This window comes from Drosophila busckii, chromosome X, assembly GCF_011750605.1.
Source record: "Drosophila busckii strain San Diego stock center, stock number 13000-0081.31 chromosome X, ASM1175060v1, whole genome shotgun sequence".
Classification (NCBI taxonomy): domain Eukaryota; kingdom Metazoa; phylum Arthropoda; class Insecta; order Diptera; family Drosophilidae; genus Drosophila; species Drosophila busckii.
Genome location: NC_046608.1, coordinates 6,612,963 through 6,626,400, shown reverse-complemented (window position 1 = coordinate 6,626,400; position 13,438 = coordinate 6,612,963). Strand labels below are relative to the sequence as shown.

Here is a 13,438-nt window from a genome sequence, read left to right as displayed (position 1 = left end):
TAAGCAAGCAACAGACAGAGACAGAGAGAGAAAGACCAAGATGAAACACAATGAAAATAATTGAAGAAAACTTTTGCAAATCCGCTTATCTCTGGGGCTAATGAGCTGCTTGGTATTTTGGAAACTGACAGCTTAAGCTATAAATATTTCGTACATAAATTTATAGCAATAGTCTTAGCATTTAATTGCAAAATACCGTTGATAACACAAAATTTCAAATGAACGCAACAAAGCCAAACTCTAAGCTAAAGCAGCTAAAATGTGTAAAGAACACTTCAAAAAAAGCCTCAAAAATCTGTGCAAAAGGCGCCGCCAAGGCTTAGCATGTAAACCAAGTAAATGCGGCTGAGCCACACACACACATAAGCAAAAGTAATAGTTAAAAAGAATACTGAGAGCACTACGAACGAGCTTGTGGCGAAGCAAGTCAATTGAGCAACAATATCAAATTTATTTTACAATCCAATGAACGTTTGTTATTGTTAAGGCTGCAAAAAGACAAACAAGTGGCAACAACAAGTGTTTGGCACAAATGAGCAATAATATTGGACAAAAGCGATTAAAAATCAAGCAAGTTTAATGCGCGTTTCAGCCGAACAAGATAAATGATTAGATAAGATTAAAGTAGCGCGTTATATATTGAGCGCAGCAAATAGCGCAAATAATTTTACCATAGCATACTTAGGCGGGCTGCCAATAAAATGTAAATAAAACGCTTTAAACTAAAAGAAAAACTGACCTGGGCTAAAAACGCCAAATGTAAGCCATGTGCGCATAACATAAACGCGCACATTTTCACAAAATTTGCATATGAATGTTTCAACAGAGTCATGCATAACAAAATTTTTGAGCCAACCACAAGGCGTCGCTGCTACAAAGACTAACATATATATATATGTATATCTGTGGATGAATAACATGCGAGCGAGGGTGGACAGCTTGTCTGTTTGTCCTTCACAGCCAGCACTGCTATAAATGCATGCTCATCAAAAATGAAATGGCAACAAGTACAAAAAATTAAGCCAAAAATAAACAAAGTTACAGACGTTTGCATAAAAATACAAAAGCCGTAGGACTGAAATCGTCAGGCCAAAGCACAAAACTCAATGTGGACGTTGTCTCAAGCTCAAAGTGATACCTGAAACGCGCCCATGCTCAGCACAGCAGCACATATATGCAAGCCCTTTTTATAACAATTTATACACACACACACACACACACACATATACATATACAAGCACACGCACTTTCTTCACGCTGTCAATCACCTTTGTTATGCTTTTTGTTGCTGCTGTTGCTGCTACTGCTGCTGCTGCTGTTATTATCATACACACATACAACGCACACACACACACACACACACACACACTGTCGTTAAATTCTTATCGTACTGCTTATTGTTAATGCTATAACACTGCCAGCACACGAAAAAAAATTTATAAAGAAATTCTAACCTGCTGCTGCTTTACTTTAATATTTTCTGAATTAAAATATTTTCAAATTATTTTTCGAAAAAAATTCTTATCTTTATATTTAAGATTTTATGATTATTTAATTTAACTTGCTCAGCTGTACTTGAACTTTGGCTACTGACTGCGGCAAACGTAACCGACAAAGGCTTGACAGGAACTGAAGTCATTTGCCAACAGGACACGTTATTTTAAATCGCTCAGCAGCCGCGCCGCACAGCACAAAAGTGAGACTGTTGCTGCTGCTGCTGTTGCTTCCTTTGCTGCTGTTGCTGCTGTTGCTGTTGCTGTTGTTGCTGCTATTGTTGCTGTCTTTGACTTTGTATGCGGCTTTACTGTTGTGGCTGCTACTATTTTCTTATTGTTGCTTTGTTATTTAGTTATTTTCAGTTAACATTGTGCATAGCTGTTAAGTAAACGCCGCTCTGTTAAGCACTTTAACAGCGCTGCGAGCTTTTATGTTCACAACTGAAAGCTTTTGGCGTAGAATAGTGAAAGCAACTTTTCGACTTGGAACTTTTATTCTACAGCAATAAAAGCTCATGCTGTTATGCCCACGCAATTGTGCATAATTAAGAAAATACATATATAAAATAAAGAAAATTTTGTTATTAATAAATTCAATTTCAAGTTGGTTCCACCCTTTGGGTTGCTTAATTTAAAATTCAAACAAATAGCGAGCTAAGAGTTATAATTATAGCAAATTTTCAGAAGTTTTTAACAGATTTTTCAACAAAAAATATCTTAATTGGTATGAATAAAAATACAATAGCGTATATATTGCAATAAACTAAGCAACTTCTTGCAATGCACGCAGCGTTTGGCATTTAATTTTCTTTCGCAGCTTTTCCTGTATTTATAGTCAATTTTTTATCTTATGCAAACAATTTAAGCACAATGCAATGTGATTTACAAATACGTATACGTAATACTTACATAAAACATTACTTACTTACTTACATAAAGCATTATAGTTGTGTATACACTTTAACTAGCCAATTGACATAACTGACAGCCGTTTTGTATATAAATGTTAATGTCAAAAGCACAGCAATATTTTAAAAAGTTTAAATTTGAATGCACGAATTTGCAGCAAAGTGTATAACATAGTTTGGTAACAACTAGTTTGGCAGCAATTAATGAAAATCTTCTTGCAGGCAACTGACAACTCCTCACAGCTTCTGTATGTGCAATTAAATTCAATTTTAGCAGCTAATAATTTCTAAATGAATTTGGCATATATATTTAGTATATATTTTTGCAAGTTAATTGCAAGCTTAGAGCGCGGCGCAAGTTGCTCATTAAATGGGAATTTTGATGGCAATTGAAATACATAAAAGCATTTTGCTGCTCATTAGCATGCGCTGCTCCCGCTCAAAAACAATGCAGCGACAACGCTGCGTATGCATAATATTTTTTGCATTTTAGCTGGACGCATTAATTTTACACATATACATAGTTATAGCTATGCAACTGTGCAGGGTTTTAATTTGAGTGGAATGTACATTGCATTGTTGCAATGCATTGATTGTTAACAAAGTTTTGGCTTTTAGATTTATATACCAATTCAATGGGCAGCGTTTAAAGTTTGTGTGTAGCTTTATTCCGTTTCAAAATAGAATTAACTAGCATTTGACTGTTTTTGCTTTCGCTTGTGCCTTAAAGCGAATAAAATTTGAACGCCTCGGGTGCATAAAATAAAATTTGCATATAGCTATATAGAGCTATATCAGATTTTCAGTGTGCTCTGCTAAGCCAAAATTAGGGCTCTCAAGTTCTTGCTGTTGATGTAAGCTACGCTACTTATGCTGCTAGCTGCGTAAGCTAAGCATTGCCCAGCTGCCTGCAATTACATTACCAATGCCATGTGTATTTGTTTGTATGTGTGAATGTAAATGTGTTTATGCTTAGTTGCGCGCAACGAAGGTTGACTGGATTTTAATTGTGCTCGACGCAAAAGGACCAAAGCTCTTAACAATGCCAAAAGCGGCAGAGCTCGGCGTTATTATGGGCGCTCTCTATGCTCACTATGCACACATGTGTGAATATGTTGTGCACTAATTGAGTCATAAGCCAGGCAAAGCTTTTGCATTTTTGATGTTTTATTATTTGACCATAAAGCAATAACAGCACAAAATAATAATTTAAGGTCGTATGCTAGTTATTGCTTTTAATGCGCTTAGGTATTGACATTGCCAGCAAATGATTGCAATCTTGCAAACAAGAAATGAAGAATGAAAATTCTTGGAAAACGCCGCGGCGCATGGCGCACAAAAGGAAATGCAAGACACAAGTCAATGCAGTGCAAGAAAAAAATGTTAACATTTTATAAATTTGTAACACGCCACGCGAATTTACGTTTGTAAATTTAAGCAGCACAGTGCGTATACTTAATGTTCGATCTTAGCTGAGAGCTTGAACTGTGCTCCCATTGGGTTAAGCTTTGACAGTACTACCTGCTGTGCTGTTGCACATCATCAATCAACGTTTGGCATGCAATTCATGTTGGCACTTCGATTCACATGATGAAGATGGCGCTGGCCCTGAAAAGCGTGCTAACTATTTTGTTCGCTTGCCCACAACTAACGCCCACACTCAACTCATTTGCCGGCCATAAAAAAAAGGCCACACAGAAGCTGCACAATAAACATTATGTGGTCGCCAATGTCCTGCGCCCACGCGTGGCAGCTCAAATGCGCTTAAGCGCGATACGAGACGTCGTTTTATTTTTAGCTTTTGCAAAAGCAATTTCATTTGTTAGCGACTCGCGACTCACAATAGAATTGCAGCGATAACATATAGCGCAACAAAGAGCGCCTAATCTTATTATGAAGCTATAAATATAGCAATATATATAGACAAATGCAACAGCAAAATCTACTGAGGCTGTTGCTTTTATTTTTTAAAGTAATTAAATGTGCATTGTTGTAACATAAATATTTTGAATAATAATGCTGCGACTTACAACTACGTTTCGTCCTTGTTTTGACTTTTACTTGCTATTCAGTGACATTAAACCGTCGCAGCACCATGACATACGAGGCGGCCGAGCGACAGATCTGCAAACAAAGAGCGTCAAATTAAAATACGAATGCATAAAGTGGAGCCAGCTGCGCTTACTGCTAAGAACACAGCCATATTGGCCTCAAATACGTAGCCCTTGATCTGGCTGGGCTGCTGGGCGCGCATGATGGCTACTACCAGAGCACGCTTGGTCGACAGCGAAAAGTCCACCCAGTTGCTGTCATAGAGCGCATCAGCAAATCCGGCACTCGATTGCTTCAAATGCTCACCGCACTTTGAGTAATTGTATAGAGCAATTAGCAGCGAGCCGACAAAGAAGATGAAATAAAGGCAAACTGGCGATGGAAACAAATCGGCCAGTTGAAAGCCCACAAAGCAAAGCTGCAGGGCGGTGATAAGGAACTGCATAAAGAGCAGCGGTTGCATGTTTACGCTCAGCTGCTTGACCATTGCCAGCGTGTCCTTCTGCAGCTGCAGCACTTCGACAAATGCCTGCAGCTCCAACTGCGGCGCCTCGCGCTGCGCAGCCAAATGCCGCATGCGATGCTGTGCAATCCCGAAAAGAGCACACAAATTGTAGCTTAAGGCATAGAAGAGCGTGTCCATGGCCAGCGACATGGCAACAGCGCCATAGCTGGCCAAAATATTCCACGCATAGGTGGGCACATAAAGCCAAATCAATTGAACATTCCATGGGTATTTGGCCGAATGCGGCAGCACCAGAGTCGTGCTGCCTGTGCGCAGCTTAGTGCCCACCATAATAATCATTGGCTTAATGGCCACAAAAGCAACGGCGCTAAAAAAGCACCAGATATAGGTGCGACTTAGCTTCTGATCGCTGCGATTCTCCTTCTCCACAATGCCAGCTACTGCCGGCTGCGCTGCAAGCTCTGCAAATATTCAGAGTTTTCAAAAATGAGGCTACATCAAACAAGTGCACAAATTAAAGTTGGGCGCAACCAACTTTTATATACACTTTGACTATAACATGCACTCACACACACACACACACACACACACACAACAGCTAACGCCTCACAACTCGTTTTCGCTGTAGCGTCAGCAGCGACGCCGGCGGCAGCGACTTTTGTATGACGCGTCAGCAAAGCGCACCCCGCTTTCTATTTTAAAAAATTAGAATGTGAATAACTCCTAAGTTATTAAACCGAACTTTCTAAAATTTTCAGCATCGCTGAAAACCATAACCAAGCGCTTTTGTGATTTATTTCAGATTAAATATTTTTTTTTATATTTTTAATATGGTTTTTTTTTTTTTGATTTTCCGGGGAGTGGGAAGGAAATAAAAATAAATAAAATAAAAGCGTTCAGGTTTGCATATGGGAGCACCTATATAACAAATTTGGTTGCTCTAGCTCTTATAGCTGCTGAGAAACACGCACTCATACAGACGGACGGACAGACAGACATCAACTCAGCTCGTCGAGCTGATACAGAATATGTATTTGTGGGGTCTGGAACGCCTCCTTCTCCCTGTTACATACCCTTTTCCATTTTTTATAATGACAAAGTGTATAAAAATGAGGCTACATCAAAAGTTTAGCTCACCTTGCTCCAGCATATAGCGTATGCGATTGATAAGTCCAACGAATTCCTTGCGATAATATACGAACATGCCGTATTTGAGAGCTGTTATCACAACAGCCAAAAATGAGCTCAATGCATCCGATATAATGCTCACATTGCTCAGATTGCTATGCATATTGCAGTATAATGGCAAATTAAATGCACACATGCAGCCAATAAGAAACAGCGTAATGGAACGTCGGTCATTAATGTTTGTATTTTCGCAAAGATCAAAGCCGATTAATCGGAATACCACCAATTGTACGCGCAGAAAACAAGTCTTGTCCATGTTAGCAATTAGTGCATGCAAACCATTGCAGCTCTTAGCCTTTATAAGACAAAGCCCCACACACACACAAATAATGCGCTTATAATTATAGTGCTATGAGTTCTTAGTTCTCATTTAAAATGCGCCCTTTCTTTAAATGTTTTTTTTTTAGTGCTACTTAGCTGCTTAAATGTCGTTTGCTTGACGGCTTTGGCATTATAATTTCGCATTTGATTTTCCTGCTGCACTATAATTTTAATGAGTTCGTGACCATAAACTGTGTGTGTGTGTGTGTGTGTGTGTGTGTGTATTAATTATGCAAGCTATAATTAGATGAGATTTTATAAGGCTGCGTTTGACAAGCATTTTACATATGTACAAGCCAAATTGATAATTAAGCAATTGAAACTATAGTTAATGCTTATATTTTAGTATTGGCCATTTTAGACAATCGCCTCTTCAGTTAGCATCATTTAGTCGCTTTGTCTTTGTCACTTACACAAGTTAACACTCATTTTATAGCTGCTTTTTTTATACACTTTGACATTTTTGTAAAAATGGAAAAAGGGTTTATGAAGTTGCTCAAATGTATGTAACAGGGAGAAGGAGGCGTGGCAGACCCCTAAGTATATATTATTCTTGATCAGCCTCGACGAGCTGATTCGAATTTAGCCATGCCGTCTGTCGTACGGTCCGTCTGTCGCGTCTGTATTGATGTGCGTGTTCTCGACTACAAGAGCTAGAGCAACCAAATTGGTATGTAGGTGCTCCTTCTCTCGCTTTTATTTTATTTTTTATTCTACTCAACACGTTAATTGCGAAAAACGATATATAAGGCAGTAAAAAATCTTTAGAAATCTGAAATAAATCACAAATTGCTTAGTATGGTTTCGGACGATTGTGAAAATCGATCGGATAAAAACTTTAGGAATTATCACATATTTCAATTTTCAATATAGAAAGCGGGGTGCACGTGCTGACGCGCAATACAAACGTCGCTGCGACAGCGGGGTGCGCTTGCTGACGCTACAGCGAAAAACGAGACTGGACGCGGTAGCTGTTTTGGTGTGTATTTGTGTGTTGTGAGTGCATGCGTTGTGTTTGTTGCGATACCCTAGTCAAGTGTATTTAAATAGTTGGTGCGCCCACTTTAACCTGTCCACTTGTTTTATATGCACATGTTTTCCGATTCTTCTTCAACATAGCGAGCAAACGACTAAGTTACACATTTATGCTTTAAATTATAGATTAACTCTTTTTATTGGGTTCTATTACAGACGAATTGTGCTCAAAACAATTCCAGCATAAAATAAAAGCACAAGACAAAAATAATATAAAAAAATGTCATGAAAGCTGCAAAAACTCTTCGCCAGCTGCATATTCAATAATTTAAGACACACCATGTGTTTAAGCACTAAGCATACAATGTTGTATGCTTAGTGGTTTAAGACATACTTAATCAAACAAGTTGAGTAGATTGGATAGGCATATTGGAATATACATAATAATAATAAATAATTTAATTCTGGCACACGCTCTCACTTAGATGTTTAAACGCCAACAGCTTATGCGCAACTGACCTGCACATTGATCACAGTGCAAGAACAGAAAGAGAGAGCGCGAGCCTCTAAGAGAGCGAGAGCGCCCGCCAATGCTTGTGGCTTGTGCTAGCGAGAGCACGTGTTCGTTACTTCTTTCTTTCGTATGTTCTCTGGACGCACAACAATTTGAGCTCTTTAGCAGACTCAAAACAATTCGAACACAAAATAAAAGCACAAGGCGATAATAATATAAAAAAAAATGTCATGCAAGCTGCGAAGATGCAGCACAAGCTGATCCAGACTAATGTGTTGATCCAACAAGTTGATTAGATTGATCGTAAGTTAATAGGCATATTGAAATATACATAATAATAAATAAATAATTTTATCCTGGCACGCGCACTCACTTTAATGTGCAATCAGCAAAAGCTTATGCACACCTGACCTGCCCCTGCACATTGATCACAGTGCAAAGAACAGAAATAGAGAGCGCGAGCCTCTAAGAGAGCGAGAGCGAGAGCGCTCGCCAATGCCTGTATTATGCTTGTACTAGTTAGCCCATAATATAATAATACAAGGTTTGGGTACTTAACTTCATTCGCTCCCACACACACATACAAAACGAAAAGAGTGAGAGCGAGAAAGCAGCAAAAAGGAAGAGCGCAGTCCGCTACTTTGTATTATTGTATCATGAATTAGCCTACGTGCTTGCTAGTGAGAGCACGTGTTCGTTACTTTCGTTACTTCCTTCTTTCGTGTGCTCTTGATCGCTGTTCGCGCTCTGCTGCTGCGACTGAACGAAAGCGTCGCTGCTCTCTGTTTGCTAAGAGAGCGCTCAATGCGCATCTTACGATGGAGCGCGATTTCATTTGACTGCAGGTGGAAACTTTCTAAATCACAGCATTGAAAAGCCAACGTGTCCGCTTGTATTGTACATTATTGATATTCAAAGAATAACTTGATAAAAGATAAAAATATGTATATATGTATATATATTCAATAAACCAACAAAAATGATTAGCTGGTGGGCTAAGCGACAGAACAAATATTTGCTAACTTAAATACTTACACCACTGTAATTGCCTTATTTGCAGTAATAATAGAAGATTTATTGTATTTTTTTTTTTCATTTGCATAACAAATTCAATTAAATCTCATTTTATTTCAGTTTTGTTTGTTATTTGTTCTTTTTTTTTTTGTTTTGTTTTTTTTTTTTTTGTATTTTTCTTTACAATTTATTAAGCTAAAATGTGAAAAAATTTCGCTTTTATTTAATATACTTCTTGTTTAGTTTACATTACAATAATTTTTGTTGCCCTTTTTAAATTTTTTTAGTTTTTATCATGAACTTCATATATATATAAATATATATACATATATCAGTATATATATATATATAGATGTATATTTGTTTTCATTTTAAAAAGTATGTAAATTATGCAACTTTTTGGAAACTAAAAAAGCATTAATTATTTATATATAATAAAAATAAAATAATTTTTTTTTTGTTTTGTTTTTGTTAGGGGCTGCAGGTTGATATTTAGGTTTACATATTTTCTTCGTTTTTGCATTGCGGTTCATAATTATAATTAAATTTTTACATTTAGATGTTATTGTGCCATTTGCTTTTGCTTTTTGTTATTTTTGTTCTTATCGTTTATTTTATTTTTTTGCGTTTATTGGTTAATGTAGATTTGCTTTACATTAAATTTTGTTAATTTGTAATTCTTGTTTGCGTAACAAACTATTTCAGGCGATTTGTTTGGTTTGCATTATTAAATTTTTTTATTTTTTTCATATAATGTATCTAAGATATATGTTTATATATATATAAACAAATTTATAAAAACAATTTTTGTTGGTGTGCTGCTTGTGTGTATGTGTGTGTGTGTATTTAGCAAATGCTTTGCTTTGTTTCTTTGGAAATAAATTAATACATACAAAAATGTTGCTTGTTGCACTCAATCTATGTATATATATATAGCAGATACATACACATGTGCATGTATGCGCAGCTATGCTTGTATTGTTTAACATTATTTCCAATTTGATGTATAGCCTTATTATGTAAAATGGCATTTAAACTTAATGACTTTGGTAGCTTATAAGTATTTAAAAAAAAAGTTTACAATTGGTTTACATCTATATTTGAATTTGTAACATTTTTTGGAATTTTGAAAAAAACATTTAGATGTTCGACAGCTGCTCTTGTAAGTTAATAAATTTATTTATATATTCAAATTTTGTTAGGTATTATGTTAATAGAAGTTAATGTTGATGACAAAGAAGGAACTACTGTAAAAATAAAAGAACATGTTACATCGACCAATATATTTGAATAATTCAAGTCGCTTCCAATACATATGTATTTCTGCATGTACTTATGTGTAACTCTATATGTTCCAATGTCTTGTTATTAAAAAAAAAAACGTGTTCGGTGTTGTAGAATTTTTAGCTGCTACACAAATATGTGTGTCCATGTATATATATATATATATCTATGTACATGTGTATGTATGTAACTTGATTAATTTGGGCATTTTGTACAGTCATCTGAACACTTGACATTCGTAGCCGGGGAAGTTGCTATCAAATAGTGGCTCAAAAACTGACAGGCGGCATGAGAAAACTTATTTAGTTTAAATCTGTTTAACCCTTAAAAAAAACTAAGCTCGTTTAAAATGCAATAGCAAGTAGAAATACTGATGAAAAAAATTGGCAAAGAACTGTGCTAAGTATTTATGCAAATCTGAATAATACTTGGTATATGTGTGTGTGTGTGTGTGCACAAGCGAGCATTCAAAATCAATAAACTGGCTTTTGCATGTGTGTGTGTGTGTGTGTGTGTGTGTCTATGCTTTTTATATGTTAAAAAGAGTCCAGACATCTGGGCAGATATAGGCATATGGCAGGCATATATAAAGTCTTTATAAAGACATCAGTTATTTCTCATTTATAATTTACTTGATCTTCGGTCATTTTTTTTTTGTATTTTTTTTCTTATGTTATGCTTTTTTTTCTTAAATCTTTAGTTGTATAAAAAAGAAAATATGCTAACGGTGCCTGTGACTCTTTTCGCTACATATCCATAATGATTATCATTATAATTAATATTTGTGTTTATTTTGTTTGGTGTTTAAGTAGGATTTATATATACATACATCTATATACTTCAGTTATTTCTCGTTATTTTGTGTATAAATATAAATACATTTTTCTTATTGTTTTGTGTTTTGCTTTTCAACTTTCTAAAAAAATTTCACTTACAAGCAAGCATATGGCTCTATATAATTAATAAGTAACCTTACTGCTGCTGCTGCTGCTAATGTGTGTGTGTGTGTGTGTGTGTGTGTGTGGGTTGGCATGTAAATTTATATTTAAAAGCAGCTTTGTCAATTAGGCTATCATATATAAATTATCAGTAATTCATTATTATTTTTATGTTTTGGTTTTTCAGTCTGGTTTTGTTTTTCTTTTTTCTTCTTCTTGATATTATTTGTTTCTGCTTAGGCTGCATTATATATTAATTAGGTATTTCTTTTATGTTAAATTGCAAAAACTTCGCTGGATGGCAAATTTCATAATTGTTGTTGTATTTCCATTAAGCATTGATCTATATAAATTATAGTACGGCTGGCTTGCCGTTGAGCGCGTTGTGTAGTGTATATATGTGTGTGTGTGTGTGTGTTCAAATTATAAATACCAAGTTTTCTCATACACAAGTACACTAAAAAATACATACATAGAACAGAAAGCGCAAACGCAAACTGGTTGAAATCTCAAATATATTTTATATTAAATATCTAATTGGAATTGTATTTGCTTAAGTTTGCTTTGTATTTAAGTCAGCTGAACATAATACGTGACTGTATTACATGTAAATGTTTTTTTTTAATTACTTTGGTTTGTGTTTTACAGCTCGTTTTCAATTTGTATTAATTTGCTACGCGTCATTTGATTTTCTTTTCTAAATGTTTCATAAAATGTAATTAACTATGCTTATGCAATATATTACAAATGTAAATGTACGAGTATAAAGCTAAGTTTGCAGTTAATTCAATTGTTCACATATTTGTATATATTTATTATAGTGATTTGAAAAAAAAAAAAGCATTTCTCTTTTGTTACCTTTTTTTAACTAATTATATTCACGCTCTGATTTGAAAGTGTATCTTAAAAAAATGTGGGATATTTCGATTTTTTGTTTGCTTTTATATTAAATTATTTTTTATTGGACTTAACCAGCTTAAATTTTGTGTTATAATATTTTTTTTTTTTTTTTGTTTTTGCATATCCTTCAGGACACCTATAACTTGCGACGGTACTGCTCTCGAGATAGTTCGAAATATCGACATAGTCTACTAACTGATTGAACTTTTTGGTTACAGTGCCGTTGCATATTCCGATGTCTTTGTCTTAAGTTCATGCAGCTGAAATTTATTGCTCTAAAATTTGTTATAAATTTAACCTTTTATTTATTTATTTTTTTTGTTATATTATTTCGTTTTTTTCATCGGTTTTTTTTGTTGCGTTGTGACCTTATTCAGCAGCACGAAATATGCGATAAGTAATTTATTATATAAATAGTTTTACTTTCATATTCAGTTTTAGTTTTATTATATACGCATGTACATATATATATATATATATATATATATATACATACACAATATACATATGTATATATGTATTTATATATATAACTGTATATTAAATTTGTTTATTCTGTCTAATGGCAATGATGCGCGTGTTGCTTCGAACGTAACCTCGGCACAAAAAATTATTTACGCTAAAATATGAAATAGTTTTTGTTATAATTTTAAAGTTTTTCCATATTTTATATATTTTTTTTATGCTATAATTTTTTTTTTCTTTTTGTAAATTTATTGCATTTTTATTGTAATTTTACATAATTATTATAAGACTTGCTTTTGTTGTTGATCTTTAAGCCCGCATAAGCGTGAGTTCTCATTTGTTTTTCGTGTACATTATTTAATAACGTAGCATGTTGGTAAGTAAGTTAGTGTTAGCATTAGATTTCGATTTGTTTTTTTTTTTTGTTTTGTTTAATCTCGCCCCGCCCCTCGTTTTTAACAGTGCACTTCAGTATAAGTAAATATACATATATTTTCTTTTGGTTTTTTCAAAAAATTTATGCATTTGTACGGAATTTCAAACTTAATTTTCTGTTATTAGTTAGCATGTGTTTACTTTTTTTTGTTTATCAATTTGATTCGATTTGTAGTTTTTTTTTTTTATTCTTGTCAAACAGCCAACAAAATGTAGAATAATGAAGCTATGTAAGTATTTTAATTGGCAATTGGCAAGCACTCTAACAGTTGAAAGGAGAATCTTATGCAAAAGCGATTAATTAAACTAAATGAAATTAGATACAACGAAAAACCAAGAGGCATTTAATTTTTTAATAATTTAAAATGTGATTGAATGTAGGTGAATTGAGTTGGGTTAAGTTAGGCAAGCTCGTAACTATGGCATGTTGTATGCTGAATTTAAACAAAGGCAACGCTCAAACTGGTCCCCTTAATATGTAG

The 13,438-nt window shown here is 34.6% G+C and overlaps 1 protein-coding gene across 1 annotated transcript; it reads right to left on the bottom strand.

Annotated features, from left to right (window-relative positions):
• Positions 1-4,468: 4,468 nt before the first annotated feature.
• LOC108605366 (odorant receptor 9a) lies at positions 4,469-6,213 on the bottom strand. Its single transcript, XM_017995035.1, has 3 exons — positions 6,060-6,213; positions 4,590-5,383; positions 4,469-4,528 (listed from the first exon to the last, which is right to left on the bottom strand). Exons 1-3 carry the CDS (start codon positions 6,211-6,213, stop codon positions 4,469-4,471), a joined length of 1,008 nt encoding a protein of 335 aa, XP_017850524.1.
• Between the last annotated feature and the right edge of the window lie 7,225 nt (positions 6,214-13,438).